Source organism: Chiloscyllium punctatum, chromosome 8 (assembly GCF_047496795.1).
Source record: "Chiloscyllium punctatum isolate Juve2018m chromosome 8, sChiPun1.3, whole genome shotgun sequence".
NCBI classification, from domain to species: domain Eukaryota; kingdom Metazoa; phylum Chordata; class Chondrichthyes; order Orectolobiformes; family Hemiscylliidae; genus Chiloscyllium; species Chiloscyllium punctatum.
The window spans coordinates 46,318,895-46,334,937 of NC_092746.1; the positions used below are offsets into that span (position 1 = coordinate 46,318,895).

General features: G+C 41.6%; 1 protein-coding gene and 1 long non-coding RNA gene across 3 annotated transcripts in view; one reads left to right on the top strand and one right to left on the bottom strand.

Moving 5' to 3' along the window:
- Positions 1-1,787, bottom strand: part of col1a2 (collagen, type I, alpha 2) — a 50,377-nt gene extending 48,590 nt beyond the window's left edge. The window contains exon 1 of one of the 2 annotated variants that reach the window (XM_072575480.1): positions 1,501-1,787. In XM_072575480.1, the coding sequence (XP_072431581.1) occupies positions 1,501-1,582 (82 nt within the window). In that variant the 5' untranslated portion in view covers positions 1,583-1,787. The remainder of the gene's footprint in view (positions 1-1,500) is intronic. The other variant, XM_072575479.1, reaches the window with a different exon arrangement.
- The window catches only part of LOC140480521 (uncharacterized), a 138,205-nt gene continuing 122,283 nt past the window's right edge, over positions 122-16,043 (top strand). Inside the window, exon 1 of the long non-coding RNA XR_011961331.1 lies at positions 122-249. This is a non-coding gene — a long non-coding RNA (uncharacterized lncRNA). The remainder of the gene's footprint in view (positions 250-16,043) is intronic.

The following is a 16,043-nucleotide window of genomic DNA, read 5'->3' on the forward strand; positions in this document are numbered from 1 at the left end:
TTGTGGAATTAAAAAAGCCACCTCCAAATCCAGGCTTTCGCCGCAACCAAATCGGCCTCGAGTTTGAACGGACGGTAGAGGGCCCCTAAAGTTCCTGGCTGCATTCAGATTTTCTCAGTTGCCAGGCAGTGTCGCTGTGTATGTGAGGCTCTTGAGCTGCTGTACTCAGATCCCTATCACTGGGCCAGAACATCGGAGTTCAAGTCCCACCTGCCCAGGAGGAGTGTTATGTAAAGCACGTCCGAGCAGGTTGGTTGAAATAGTTACGGGGGTGTATGTAGGGAGGTGTGTGTGTGTGGCCATGCACAATTTGGACATGTGTGTTTATAAGCATACATCATTAAGATACACTATAGGTGATCTATAAAGATGCGATTTGTTACATGCATTAAACGATCCGAAGCGCATTTGTTATTAACGAGAAAACTGTCATTACGCGGGTTCTGGGTCTTTAGGGAATTATATTTGGAACCGTTGAGATTCTACAGGTAAATCCTCACTGCCGCCAATGATCAGACCGGCTGAGCTCTTACACATTGTCAAGAACTCGCCCCCTTGATAATACCACGCCCTCTTTGGGTCCAGACACATCCCATCTGGAATTTAAGATTCCATAAAGCGCCCTGAATTCAAGTGGGCAGATGCTAAACGGCGTTAATTTCCCCCAAACAGCATGAGCTGAACAGATTGGAAGCATCCACACGAACGAAATATTCGCTCATTTGAGAAGCTAGAACTTAACAAGCCTACTCGTCACATTGCCCACTCTCCAATGATTTCAGAAATTAGAACGGATATCCTTAAAAACGTGTTAAATTTAAGGTTCAGTCAAAGGGTCTCAATAGTCGCTAGAACAACGAAGCGAAACGCCGGGTGCAAGTGGACAGATGACCGCGAGGTGGCGGTATGTCGACATCCTCGCCGCCTCTGTGCCCAGCCCCGCATTGTCATGGAAAAGATGACTTTCATCTACTGTACTAATATAAAGTGACCCCCACCCAGACTAGATACTTCGTTATTTATTGTTCTTTCCCCACCCCCCCCTATCTTGATGTTGACCACAGACTCTTATTTCATCTGGGCTCAATGAAACCGAACTTAAACTGAAGCCCAAGGATCCGATGGAACATGCTGAATACACCCGCGTTAGTTTTCGTTAAAAGTTCGACGCTTGTGCGACCACACCTTTGAGTATTTCGAAAGGCATTAATTTTAACCAAATATCTACGTATATATTTTACGAAATAAAAAGGTGCGATAGACGATTCCTTTGCTATGGTATTAACTTACTGGTTTTAAAAAAATTGTTCATTGCAAACTACTGGATTCATAAAGGGTCACAATGATTTTAAACTTTATTTTTTTCTTGTTTCACTGCTATACGTTTTGATAAGTTGGAACTTAGGGTTTCTGAAAGAATCTGGCATGCGTTATCTTACTGGGCTGCAGCTTCGAAACAAACATATACATTATATTGTCAGATTTAAAAGGGGCACTTACATTCGTCTTCATATTGGCCTCTTGCAACGAACGTCGTTACTGCAAGCAGCAACAAAATCCGTGTATCCACAAAGCTGAGCATGTCTAAATGTTAGACATGCAGACTCCTTGTGAAAAAAAGCCCAGCCTTTTTACCCAGCAAGCATAAAACAGAGGTGATGATAACTCCAGACTTTACAGAACCCTCCTGCCGTATCTCCAGCGTGATGTACCCTTCTTATAGTGCAGGAGGATCCCTGTCTGCGTGTCAGGACATCCCCCTAACCAATAGAAACCCTACGGCCCAATGCTTTCAACCCCAACAGGTCCATTGGAGGAGTATGTTCCAATGCTCCCAGTCTGCCAGGGGAATACTGGCACTGCATCATTACAGTGACGAATCCAGAAACACTTAATTAGATCCAGCCCTCCTCTGCTTTGTCGGCTCAGACTTCGCGAGCTGTCTTGGGGTATTTAATATGTGACCCACTTTGATACCTAACGTGTCAGCAACCTTCTCTCGTCCTGCTCACAAAGCCGGACCAGAAAAAAAAACAGGGCAACCGGAGGAAACAAGACCGTTTGCCTTGAGTACAGGATAGACCTGTTCACCGTCAAGGCTAACCGTCATCTAAGAAAGAACGCGTACTTGTGGTCATTGCTCGCCACTTATTAAATTCCGGTGGATTTAGCAGAAACTTGGACATTTATTTTTAATGGGAAGAAAGAACAGCGAAATCAAAGGATGACAATTTGATCTCCACGCCCTCCCCCCCATCCCAGAGCACATGAAGCGCCCATTCCCTCAATCTGTGCTGAATACTTTGACCAGCTTTTTGAAATGCCTCCGGTTTTCTTATCTGTTAAACGGTTTCACTGCCTTTCTTATCAGGAACAACACGTGTAAACGGCAGGAGCTCAGATTACAAAGGAACAGAGGCAACCCAACTGTGGATTCAGGTGCATGTGTGAAGAGAAATAGGTTCCCTGTCTCCTTACACAGGACATCACCTTGAGGGTTACCGTGAAGGATATGAGACGTCAAAAGTTCACAATAAGATAAATCCGACGAAACGAAAAATACACCATAAAAACACACCATTCTTTTGAATCTGCATTTAATCTACATCATTTTCTTTTCATTGCTTGCCACAGATCACTTTTAGGATTACACAGGGCAGTAACTGAACAGGCACCGAGTGCAAATTAAACCCTCCCATCAGCTCCAATGAGAAGCACCTCTGAACAAAATCTCCTTTTCGTTAAATAAATAAATGACGCTTCCCACCCCCCCCCCCACCCCCCCCCCGTGAACGAAACGATTCGTTCAATAAAGCTATATCACGAATGTCTCCTGCAAAGAAAAGCTTACAAAACTTTTCACAGTCATGATACTGTTAGCATGTCATCCTGTTCTCTTGAACCCTAACGCCACTCAGAGTTGCCCTCATTTGAGTGGTGTTGCGACTATTGTCATTCGTAAACCAAAGGGTGTTCACTCTTGTCAGAATCCATCAGACAGGGCTACATCGAAACTGTACTCGTGGCTTAACGGAAGTGCATTTAATTGTGTCAGTTCTTAAAAAAAAACCTGGAATTCAGTCCCAAATTCAAGTTTCATCACATGAACGCAATTTGATTTGTGTGGGGGGAGGGAGGGGGGCATGGGGTGGTGCTGTTATTCTGAATCCACACAGAAAGCACTCTAACCCTACTCTAAATCTACCACTGACTTCTCGATGATTTCGTTAGCCAAGGACATGAATTTCAAGTTCATCGTTGCACATCTATTTGGGGAAAGCCACTAATGACACAGCGACCTGTTTGAAAGGGGGTTATATTTAAAGTAGGATTGCTGGCTGTAATCGCGGTTTCGGTTCTCCCCAGATGACCAGACACCGCGCTCTTATCTGCAGCACAGAGCTAGAAAAAGATGCCACATGTTCAGATTCCTTTTGTGTCGGCTGGGTTGGGCATAAATCATTCAAACCTCATACAAAAATGCTGCACAACTGAGCAACTTCATCAAATCCCACATATTGTATGACGAATATTTCGCTGGCAGTGCATTCCAAAAAAAAATAGAACGATAAGGCAAGCAAAATGTTGCATTATTTCAAATGAGCCCTTCTTTTAACTTTCGAAAGATTCTCGGTTGGAGGAATGCTGCGTGTCTTTTTATCTGGCGATGTCCAGTATTATCAGAGAATTGTTAACACAGGCGAGCGCCCAGAGGGAACAAAATCTGGCTGCTGTTATTTCACTTAACTAAAGAGAACAGGACAAGAAAAATCATGCCCAGGCAGAGACAGAGAGAGAGGGAGAGAGAAGTAGCAGCCGTCTCCAGCATCTTAGAGCAGTCTCCTTATCAGGGGTCGATGGTAGCCAGATGTGAAATTGGGTGATGGAGGCATATTCATTCACGCCGTTTTCACATTTCAACAGACTGTGAGCTCATATTGTTTGAATACTGTTTACTTCTGAAATAGAGAGTGCAATATGCCCGGATCCTGGAGACAATAGTTCTATCGGCTGTTTTGGTTTTAGTCTGTGAAGGAGTCAGCCTTTCACTGGTAATCCACTTCTGGACATGTTTTTCAAATGACTGTGATCCACAGAGAAAGGCAAGCAACCTCTCCCTGCGCGACCCGCCAAATGAATGAAAAATATTAAGAGACAACTTCCATTTTGTGTGAAACACATCATCTAGCAATTAAAGAAAGAAGTTGATCTGGAGATCACAGCAACCGATCAGGATAGTGATTCTGAAACCTTCGGACAGATGTTGTATGACAATGCCCGACCGAACAGAGCGTTAACGAGTCTCTTTTTGAATTGTCTAAAAAAAAATGATAACATGACACCATTAACGGTGAGCGTCATGCCAACGTGTCAGTTGAATTACTTCACATCAATCCAATGCATTTACACCAACTCAAGGTCAAAGCTGGGAAGTGGTCGAATTCCACTTTGAAGTATTCAGTGATAGCAAAAGTTTGACTGACTTTAATGCAAAATTTCAATGGTTAAGGTGAAGTTTACTGGATCAAATCACTCCAAAATCCGCGTATTTTACAGTGATATTGCAGACCAATATACTCCGCCTCTTTGTTTCTGTAAGCAGCTTATCAGAGAATCGAGGGTAAAGGGATTTCTGGGTTTAAAATATCTCAGAATTTCTCTTCTATTCTAATGGGACAGTTGCTAACGCTATGGTGAGGCAATGGTTGCTCTGAACGCCAGTCCTTGAAAGGCGGGACTATTGGATTTGCCGAAGTTGTTTAATACCCTCACCAGAACAGCCAAGATAATCAATTTGCTCCTCTTGGTCCTTTTCTGACAGTGTGGCACTACCACATTCACCACACACACACTGCTAGAAGAGTCAAGTGCATAAGAAGATCTGTCTATGGGAAATGGCCACTCCACAAACCTCTGAGACCCTGCCCCATAGGAGGCTGAATGAAGATCCCATTCAGCTGGAAGCTTCTGGTAGATCTGAAACAGAAGATGGGGATAATAACAGAAGGCAAACCCCAATTTGCAACACCAACATGGCCACTTGGGTCTTCATACACCAGTCCCCACCAGGGTTCCACCATTTATGATGTCAAATTGTCAAACCTCTGGCATGAACAGAGATGAACTGATTGTCCTTCTTTATTCAGCCAAACACTTGGTTCATTTCAACAAGGTTAATCTCAAACCAAAACCTTCCAATACACATACCTTTCTTCCAGAATGAACTTATACAGCAGCCAATTTAACCAGTACTTCGTGAGTTAATAATGACTGCATTTGTTATAGTCATTGAGATAAATTGCATGGAAACAGAACTTTTGGTCCAATTTGTCCATGCTGACCAGATATCCTAAATTAATCTAGTCCCATTTGCCAGCAGTTGGCCCATATCCCTCTAAATCCTTCCTGTTCATATACCCATGCCTTTTAAATGTTGTAATTGTACAAATGTCCACGACTTCCTCTGGCAGTTCATTCCATACATGCACCACCCTCTGCATGAAATGTTGCCCCTTAGATCCCTTTTATATCTTTCCCCTCTCAATTTAAACCTTGCCCTGTAGTTTTTGAACTCCCCCGACCCAAGGAAAAATACCTTGTCTATTTACCCTATCCATGCCCCTCATGTTTTTATAAACCTCTATAAGGTCACCCCTCAGCCTCCGATGCTCTGGAGAAAACAGCACCTAACTATTCAGCCCCTCCCTATAGCTCAAACCCTCCAACCCTGGCAACATCCTTGTAAATCTTTTCTGAACCCTTTCAAGTTTCACAACATCCTTCTTATAGCAGGGTGACCAGAATTGCACAAATAAATTCTGGATAATCCAAGATGGAGGACAGCAAAGAGTTGTGGCTTAAAGAGCTGAGCCTTTCCTGAGGTATTTTCAGTGTTGGAATTGATTTCCTCAAATTCTAGGAGTAGTAATTACTGTTTCTTAAACTATTGCATTGTTTGGAACTCTGGGGGAAATAGATCAAAACAACGGCACTTTAAAAAGGAGGAAGACAGACAAAGGTAGGGGCAGTGACCACATGGGAATGATTTGAATGGAGAAAGAAACCGACAGTGTTGTCTGACCTCGCACAGCTATTGCCTTTGCTGTTTGATTTCGGAGATGGTCTATGAAAAATTAACACACAGTGAAATTCACAGCTGACCACAGAAACCTGTGAGAGAAAGCTCACAACAGGGAAGCAGCTAAGTGGCTTTTAAAGCATAACCCATTAGTTCCTGAAGGTAGAGAAGAGATAATAATGCAACAAACATAGACACAGATTAGAAATGAGAAATGAGAATGAGAAGTGCAAAAATGATGTACGGACAAGTATCTGAGTTCTATGAAGAATAGATGATGGGACCTTGCATTTGTTACATTGATTGATACCAACAGCACTGATGTTGATAAGTTAGCCATTAATTTTGAGATGCTTGGCTTTGCATGCCAGCTTAAAGATCTTTGCCTTGTTTCCTTTCGACCGGGGCATCACTTGATTTTTGGCTTTCACAACAAAGAACAAATATTCACGTTGTTTTACCTGCAGTGCAGGGATGACAGCGGGGTTTGTTAGTTGTAACCCTCAGAGCACATATCTTCACCCACTAACACACACAGACCAAGGTTGAAACTAGATTTTAGATCCTGTCCTTCTGCATTCTTGAAAGGGGGAAAATGTCATGGCACTTATCAAAACTGCTCTCTTTTCCCATCACATTAGTATTGCAGCCTTACAGTGCCCATGACTTAGGTTTCATTCCAGGCTTAGTGTACTAAATATGTGGCGTTAGCACATTCTTATTGTGTCTGCGTGGGTTTCTGCAGGTGCTCTAATTTCCTTCCACAGTCTAATGATGTGTAGGTTAGCTGGGTTGGCCGTGCTAAATTGGTCCTGAAATTTGCAGGTAGATGGATTACCCATGGGAATTTGGGGTTAAAGGTAGGGAGTTGGGTCTGGCTGGGAAGCTCTTCAGACTTCTTGGTCTCTTTCTGCACTATAGGAATTCTATCATTCTATGATTCATTCACAATCTGAGATAATTCACATGGGATTGCAATTCACTTTATAGAGGATTTCACTCTTTGAAGTCCTTCCCTTTGAAACACCCATCAGGTGTGACGGGTAATCCACATGGAATTTTCCAGACAGTCTTTAAAGGGGTATTTGCATTCTCAAATAGCTTTTAGCTGTGTGCCCTCTGTTAAAAGAAAACTGGTAATGTAAAGTTCTATATGTAATAAGTGGTCCAAAGTTATGATCTGTGGCCATGGTCACATTGTAGGTTCTGGAAATCTGAAGTAAGTAGAGGAAGTATTGGAAATACTCACCAATTCTAGTAGCTTATGCATGGAGAGAACAAAACAAGTTAACATTTCAAGTTGCAATGTTTTTCATCAGAACTGGAAGAAGTAGAAGTGATGTAGGTTTTGAGTCAGTTAAAGTAGCGCAGGTGGAGAACAAAAGGGAAAGGGAAAGTCTGCAATAGGATGAAGGAGCAATGCTTTCAAAGGTTGGGATTTCAAATAAACCTGTTGGACTGTAACCTGATGTTGTGTGATTTTTAACTTTGTCCATCCCAGTCAAACATTGGCACTCCACATCCTGCAATAGGATGTAAGAAAGGAGATATTAAATGTCAAAGGAGTTGATGGGTCAGAGCCAGAGAGTGGCAGTGGGGTGGGTAAAGTGACAAAAGATATGTCCAGAGGAGTTGTGAAGGGTAGACTAATGTGTATCCACTGCTAAAAGCAAGATGAGAGGATAACAAGGTTATGGCTACTAGATGTAAAGAAAAAGAAACTAAATGAACAGCAGTGAGAAGGTCTGACATACTGAATCCTAAGGCAGACAAGCAGGAGACTGGAAGAACACAGTAAGCCAGGCAGCATTTACCTCGGATCCCACCATCATCAGATTTTTTTTTGTCTCAGACTGAATCCGAAAGCCTGTAAACTGATTAATTTAAAGATAAGGAGGCGCTGTTCCTCAAACACGCATTGCGATTCACCACAATACTACAGCAGGCCAAGGATCAACATGTCAGTGTGAGAATAAGTGGAGAATTAAAATGGCAGGTCAAAATTGTGTTTATAGATTGAATGGAGATGTTTCATCAAGCAGTCACAAAATCTGCATTTGGTCCAGTGATAGCCAACTCTTAACCTCATGCAATTGAATATGTATTCAGCAGCAGAAAAAAATCCACACTTATGATATTTTCAATAAGGTGTGTGGCCATGCAGATGTATAGGAATGTGGAAAGCTGTGCACTAGTTGACTCCTCATCTTACATTGTAAAAATGGCTTTGTGAAAAAAGGTCTAATATATTTAAATGTACAGGATATAAACAATACTAAAATTAGACTGGTTATTGGCGACGGGCACTACAAAAAGCATCAATAACTTTCAGGGCAATTGCTGATTGATTTCCCCTGGCTGTTACTGATTGTCTTCAATTGCTGTACATTTATTTTTCTTTTATTTAAAGTTAGTGAAGTGTGCATGGAATGGTGTTGGACATACCTTGGCTTGGACATTGACATGAAACATTCTGATCAACCACTTGCTCCTGATCTTGGATACTGTGGCTCCCAGCCCTCTTCGGCTGCATCATGATAGAATGATGGAGCAGTGACAACACTGAGCAGGACAAGTTGCTCATAATTGGAGAAGTGCTGTCAGCAAAAGTTTTTAATCATCAAAGTTATTCATCAAAGGTTTTCAGGGAATATTCTCCTTTCTCAACCTTATTGTACAGGGTATGCCATGTCACATTTTATGAAGAATGGTCTCATTGAACTCTCATTGAAATGAATAGAATATTGTAAGTAAAGGTGACTGTCACGTAAAAATCATTGAAGCGGAATCCTTTCAGGTTGGAACAGTCAACATCTATACAATTTATTGCACACTGCTGTATAAGAGAAATGACTGATACTCTATATGTCAGTGGATAGAAATTGTCATGAAAACCAATCAGAGAACCTTGAATTACTTATAAATATTTCAAATGTTTAAGTGAATTTCTTTTTAAGAAAGGACCCATCCACATCCAAAAACAGCTCTGAATGTATACTTACTGGAGGTCTCATAAAATTCTTGCATGGATTACATTGAACCCCAAGAGGAACTGTGGAATATTGCACCTGAAGAGTGTCAAGGGAATTTTGGAAAGGACCATTTCAACGGAAGAGATGCCATTCAAAAACCTGAATTCTAATTTCCTCTGGGTCATGCCCTGTACAGGGTAAAAGACCTGATTGTGTTTTACCCTTCCGGGAATACACGAGAAATGGGGTTTAAAATCAACTGCAAGCCCTGGTGTCCGTATACTGAGGTGCTGGCATGTTAGTGTCCTGGTTCGTGACTCAAGTCCAGTGTGCCAATGTGTACTGAAAACTTTCACTAGATACTCCTGCATGTGCAGGTAAAAAGACATAAACTCTCTAACTCTGCTGAAGACAAGGCAAATCAGCAAAACCACTGTTGAAGGCAACAGGATAAATTTCTTTCAGCTAACTGAAAAAACAAGAATCTCAACCATGGACACAGCTGCCAATGTCAGCGTGACTGAAATCAACCACCTTAACAACCAGAACATTTCACAATCTTTCCATCATGGACAAAACGAAGAATGAGACTGATTTCTATAATTTTAAAAATTTTATCTTATGGATTCCCGTCTTCTTTCTAATATGGGTGAGGTGTGTGTGTATGTGTGTGTGTGTGTGTGTGTGTGTATTTGTGTCTCACATTTTATTATCTTTCCTTATGATTTAAAAGCATCAAAACTCACATCTTCATTAACATAAGGAAGTCTGGTTTAAACATCTATAGTTAAGATAGATTCTTATTATTGGAAGGAATCCTTTTCAAATAAATATTGTTATAGGATGGGTTGAGTAAAGAATGTGAGTAAAGAATGTGGAGGTTAGAGGACTGAGGGGTTATTTTAGAGAACCCTATAATATCTTAACAGGACCATTTGGGGGAATCCTAGGAGGAATCATAATGAATTGGAAACCTTCATCCAGGCATTGCTTGTAACAGAGTACATTGCATACCCTCTAACTAGAGTGAAGAGGACAGAGTAGGAACATCATCTCACCAAGATAGTGCTGCTGCATGGTGCAGGGTGCTATTGAGTATAACCTGTGGTTTTACAGGTGCTGTAGCTAAACATAGAGATGAAACACAACTCCAAAGCATTCCATTTATGGAAAGGGTAGCCTGGTTGTTCATTTTGCTGTGCAAATCATGCAGGTGAATGAGGTTCCTGACAGCTATTCTCATTTTGCTCTAGTTTGCCGAATCACCAACACTTGAACCACCAAAAAAAATCAAAGGCCGGCTGTTGGGTAACATGACCCATTTACTGATCACCTGAATGATGACTCTGGTGTGTAGCCCAAGCACATGAAGACAGCAATGCATGGAATTTGAGTAATATAGAATGTCAATAACAAGACCTGGTGTGTATAAGTAACATTGTTGTTGTCTGGATGATTCTGGAGGTGGAGGCCAGGAGTGATCATCATGATCTCTTGCAGCCTGTCAAATTCACCATCATTTTAAGGACAAGCCTTCATACAGGGTATACAGAGAGAAGGTGATGGAAACATGGATTTAGTTTACATCTTTCATGTCTCAAAATGCTTCCAGCCAATGAAGTCCTTTGAAATGTAGTCAGTGTTGTAGTATAGGAAATAAAATCAAACAGCTATCTCTCACAAGTGGCATTGTAATAATCTCCAGGTGATTTTTGTTTGTTGATTCAAGGATGAATATTGGGCAGACCACTGCGATAATTCAAATCAAAGCCAAATACTTTGGATGCGGGAGATCAGAAATAAAAACAGAAAGCTCTGGAGAAACTCAGCAGGTCTGGGGAAAGAAAGATAGAATTAATGTTTTAAGTTCAATGACTTTCATTCAGAACTAAAAGGGGCTGGAAAATGACGGTTTTATCCATCAGATAAAGGGAACAAAACTGCACATAATGCTCCAAGTGTGGTCTCAACAAGACCCTGTATGGTTGCAGCAAGACACCTCTGTTCCTGTACTTGAATCCTCTCACTATGAAGACCAACGTATAATTTGTCTTCTTCAATGCCTGCTGCACCTGCATTTTACTTTCAGTGACTGGTGTACAAGGACACCCACATCTCCTTGCATATCATGTTGTCCCAATCTATTGCCATTCATATAATAATCTGTCTTCCTCTTTTTCCTACCAAGGTAGATAATCTCATGTTTATGCACATTACACTTCCTCTGTCACTGGAGGTTAGAGGACTGAGGGGTTATTTTAGAGAACCCTATAAAATCCTAACAGGACCAGACAGGGCTAAATGCAGGAAGGATGTTGTCATTGTCTGGGATATCCAGAGCTAGGGGTTACAGTATATGGATATAGGGTAGGCCATTTAGGGACTGAGATGAGGAGAAATTTCTTCCCCTAGAGTTGTGAGCCTGTGGAATTCTCTGCCACTGAAAATGATTGAGGCTGAAACATTGAATGTTTTCAGGGAGTTAGATATAGTTCTTCGAGCTAATGTGACTAAAGGGTCTGAGAATAAAGCCAGAACAGGGTAATGAGTCATATGATCATCCCTGATCATATTGAATGGCCTAGTCTTGCTCCTATTTCCTACATTTCTAACCATTATGTTAATAGTGGGATGAACACACTGAGAATAAACTGGCTAGCATCTCTGCTAAAATCACAAAATGATGAAAATGTGTGAAATGCCAGCAAAGTATCACAGTATATTTTTCCGTTTCATGCCTTTTAAAAGACATACATTGCTTCAGTGCCACTAAAATACCTATAACTGGGTCACAAGGGTTATCCAGTAATCCCAGTTTTTGGACTGAAACAATAGATGTTAATTCCTCTTTGCCATTACATTGCAAGTTGATTCTCAAGTCACCTTGTAAATGGAGAAGGCTTCTCTCTGAACCATGCCAGGGTAACTGCTATTTCTGGCCAAAGCTAACAAGATATTGGCCAATTTGTTTTACCTCAGGCCCACCACATCCTCACAAGGAACCCATAAATGGCAAAGCAAATGGTTCATGTAGAATGTCTTGGTGTGTTTTCCTGACAGTGCTAAAGTCTGAATATCGTCAATTCCAAATACCGGTAGCACTTACTCTGATGTGATCCCACCTTGATAACACAACATTGAAGGAGAAAATGTAATTTCCACTCATTGGATGTTTAAAAAATCTTGGTTAGTTCTCTGGAATTTAATAACTTAGACCAATATTTGTGTGCACAATGCAAAATGTAAACAATGATCCCATTACTTGCTTTGCTTATTGCTTACCTACTTAATGGAAAGGTAGTTTGGAAATACTCTGCTCCAACATTATAAAATAAGGTGGTGAAGATAATATTCATGTTGTAGTGAATGACTGAATACTTCTACTATTTTTTGGACTGGATTGTTATTTTTTGACTCACAGGCATCAAGTGGGCAGCCTGGAAGTTTAGCTGCACATTTGTCAGTGGGATTTTAATTCATCCAATGAATTTGTGTCTGACTTTCAGGTTTCTCAACCATTAAGAGTGAATGTGCATAATGATGATTTCTGTAAGTGAATTTCTGGTGAAATAATTTGAAGACCCCTCCCAGGATGAAGGTCAAAGGACCATTCAAATGGCTTTAACAGAGCAAGAAACTGCAGCAATGGACTAACCACGTTGCCATGCAGTGGCATATTTCACTGATGCCTCTCTAGCTGATATACAAGGTTGCATTGACCTGCAATAGCCCACCACTCCACCATCCCATTACATTTCATTAACCTACCAGTGCTAATCATTTCTCACTGTAACTTATTTTTCAAATCCACCTGCCTTGGTACATCATCACATCCCCACCTGACCATCCATCACCCTTATCTTACTGCAATACCAACCCATATTTCACAAAAGGCTGCAGTTGACAGGGATCATATCAACAGTTGTAAGTTAATCTCAATGAAGAAATAAAGGATGACACAACTGCCTGGACTGTGTGCACCTTAATTGATAATGCCACAGTTGACAGATCTGAGAGAAGAAGTGCTCTTTTCAGTAGAGAACTAGCTAGTATTACAGCCATGTCTTATGCTCATAAAAGTTAATAGGAAATGGATCATGCACTTTTGAAAAGCAAGATGGAATATGAACACTGAACCATCTCAGTATGGGTGAGAAGAGAATCAGGTAACTTAATTTGTGGTTCCCCAGTGCTGGGAAGGAACCTGCCTAAGAAGTCACCTAAGGCAGAGAAGAGAAGCATATTCTTTTTACCTGCAAGATTTTGTTTACTATAGGAGCTCAGCCACAATTTTATCTGAACCAGCTGGAAATGTCCAAACTCCATTGAAGTACAGCCCTTTATGCCTGCTGGGGATGAGATGACATTGCAGTGCTGTTGTTGGACTAGTAATCTACCAAGATGACACCACTGTAAATAGTGGAACTTAAACTAAACATAATCTGGAATTACAAGTCTAATGATGACCATGAAACTATTGCCAATTGTCATAAAACTCATCTGGTTCACTAACATCCCTTAGGAAATGAAATTAACTGCCACACTTGAGCTGGCCTGCATGTGACTCCAGACCCATAACAATCCTGCTGATCCTAACTGCCCTGTGAAATGTCCAGCAAACCACTTGGTTGTACCAAATTACAAAAAGGTGTAATGGACAGCAATGGTTCAAGAAGGCAGATCACCACTACCTTAGAGATTAGATTCCCTTCAGTGTGGAAACAGGCCCTTTGGCCCAACCAGTCCACACCTTCAAAGAGTAACCCAACCAGACCCATTTCCCTCTGACTAATGCACCTAACACGATGGGCAATTTATCATGGCCAATTCACCTGACGTGCACATCTTTGGACTGAGGGAGGAAACTGGAGCACCCGGGGGAAACCCACGCAGACACAGGGAGAATGTGCAAACTCACACAGTCACCCGAGGCTGGAATCGATCCTGGGACCTGGAGCTGTGAGGCAGCAGTAGTTACCACTGAGCCACCGTGCCACCCCAAGGCAGATCGCCACTACCTTGTGAAGGGCAATTAAGGAGAGGCAATGAATGCTATCCAGTCAGCAATGCCGCATCCCCTGAAGGAGTAAAATAAAAATTCAACCACCATTTTAAGGATGATACAAAGAAATTAGGTCTTTTTACTCTATGTACTTATTAAATCTTCAGAAATCATTGTTGTGGTTCTGTTCGCCGAGCTGGGACTTTGTCTTGCAAACGTTTCGTCCCCTGCCTAGGTGACATCCTCAGTGCTTGGGAGCCTCCTGTGAAGCGTTTCTGTGCTGTTTCTTCCGGCATTTATAGTGGCCTGTCTCTGCCGCTTCCGGTTGTCAGTTCCAGCTGTCCGCTGTAGTGGCCGGTATATTGGGTCCAGGTCGATGTGTTTGTTGATAGAGTCTGTGGAGGAGTCACAAACACATTGACCTGGACCCAATATACCGGCCACTACAGCGGACAGCTGGAACTGACAACCGGAAGCGGCAGAGACAGGCCACAATAAATGCCGGAAGAAACAGCACAGAAACGCTTCACAGGAGGCTCCCAAGCACTTAGGATGTCACCTAGACAGGGGACGAAACGTTTGCAAGACAAATTCCCAGCTCGGCGAACAGAACCACAACAACGAGCACCCGAGCTACAAATCTTCTCACAAACTTTGAACTTCAGAAATCATTTGCTCGTATGGGTGCATGCATGCAGTATGAATGAAGAGTGAGCATTTCTGTGGTTACAATTTGTGTATTGTGAGAAAGAAATGCTAATTCTTTCCTTTGATTTAAGCTTTTTAAAGTATATCTTACTGAAGTCGACAATTGCTTTGATGCCATGAACGATCTTGTTTGAAAATTTACTGCCTTTCTAAAGGTGTCTCTGATTGGCTGATATTGCCTAACCCATCCTGGTATGGCAACAGGCAAATAATTTACAGTTACATTTCTATCTGTCTTCAGTTCTGAAGAAAGGTCCTATTGGACTTGGAATGTTAACTCTATTTTTCTCCCTCCAGAGATGATACCAGACCTGTTGAGTGTGTCTAGCACTTTCTGTTTTTGTTCCAGATTTCCAGCATTTGCAGTACTTTATTATTCTGTCAGTGTTTCATTTACTGCCACTTTGCTTTTAGTAATTCTACCATGAAGATGTTCTGCTCTTCTCTTTGATAGGATTTCTGTCAACATCTTCCATCTCGTTCAGCTTCATTTCTTACCAATTTCATTCTGGTGTTTGGTATGATGTTTACCAACAGTCTCTTTCACAGCCACATCTCTATCCTAATGAAGTTCTACCCTTCATATTTTAAATTGATGCAGATTTATAGCTGTCTTATGCCCTTGCAGTGTCTTACAGACCAGCCTTAGCTGTCATCTATGTAGTCACTCGAATCTACTCGAAACAGTCCAGATGATGAACCTGGTCACCTACATCTCGAAGAATAAGTATTACTATCAGCTGAATCATAACAAATCATAGTTAGAAGAAGCATTGGCTCTAACCAAAACATCTTGGATGCTACAGGTGGCTATGACCACAACAAGTGTCAGCTCCCTTCTTTGAATGGAGACCCAAACAGTACCCATTCACCACCACCTTCCTCTGCCTGGCTGACCTTGATGGGCTGAGACTGGCAGGATCTTATGGTGACAAAGAGCTGATTGGTGTCTTGCCCTTGACTTAATGAAACTCGAAGATGTGATGTTGTGAGCTGCAGAGCTGGTACCTCCCTGTGCCACATTTTGACAAAGTTTATCCAAGTTAAATCTTTCACAGTACAAGAAAAAGTCTGTCGGTGTTGGAATCTAGCCTGAACCTATAGCATTTCATCACCGTTAGCCAAAGTCATCAAACGCTTTAGAGTTGAGGTTATAAAAGATGCCAACTCAAATAACCAAGCATTTTGAATAAGAGCCAACTTGCTTTAATATTTTTATTCTGAGGGCCTCAGTATCATGTTGCTTCATTGCTTCAGTGTTTTGCATAAGGAAAGCATATCT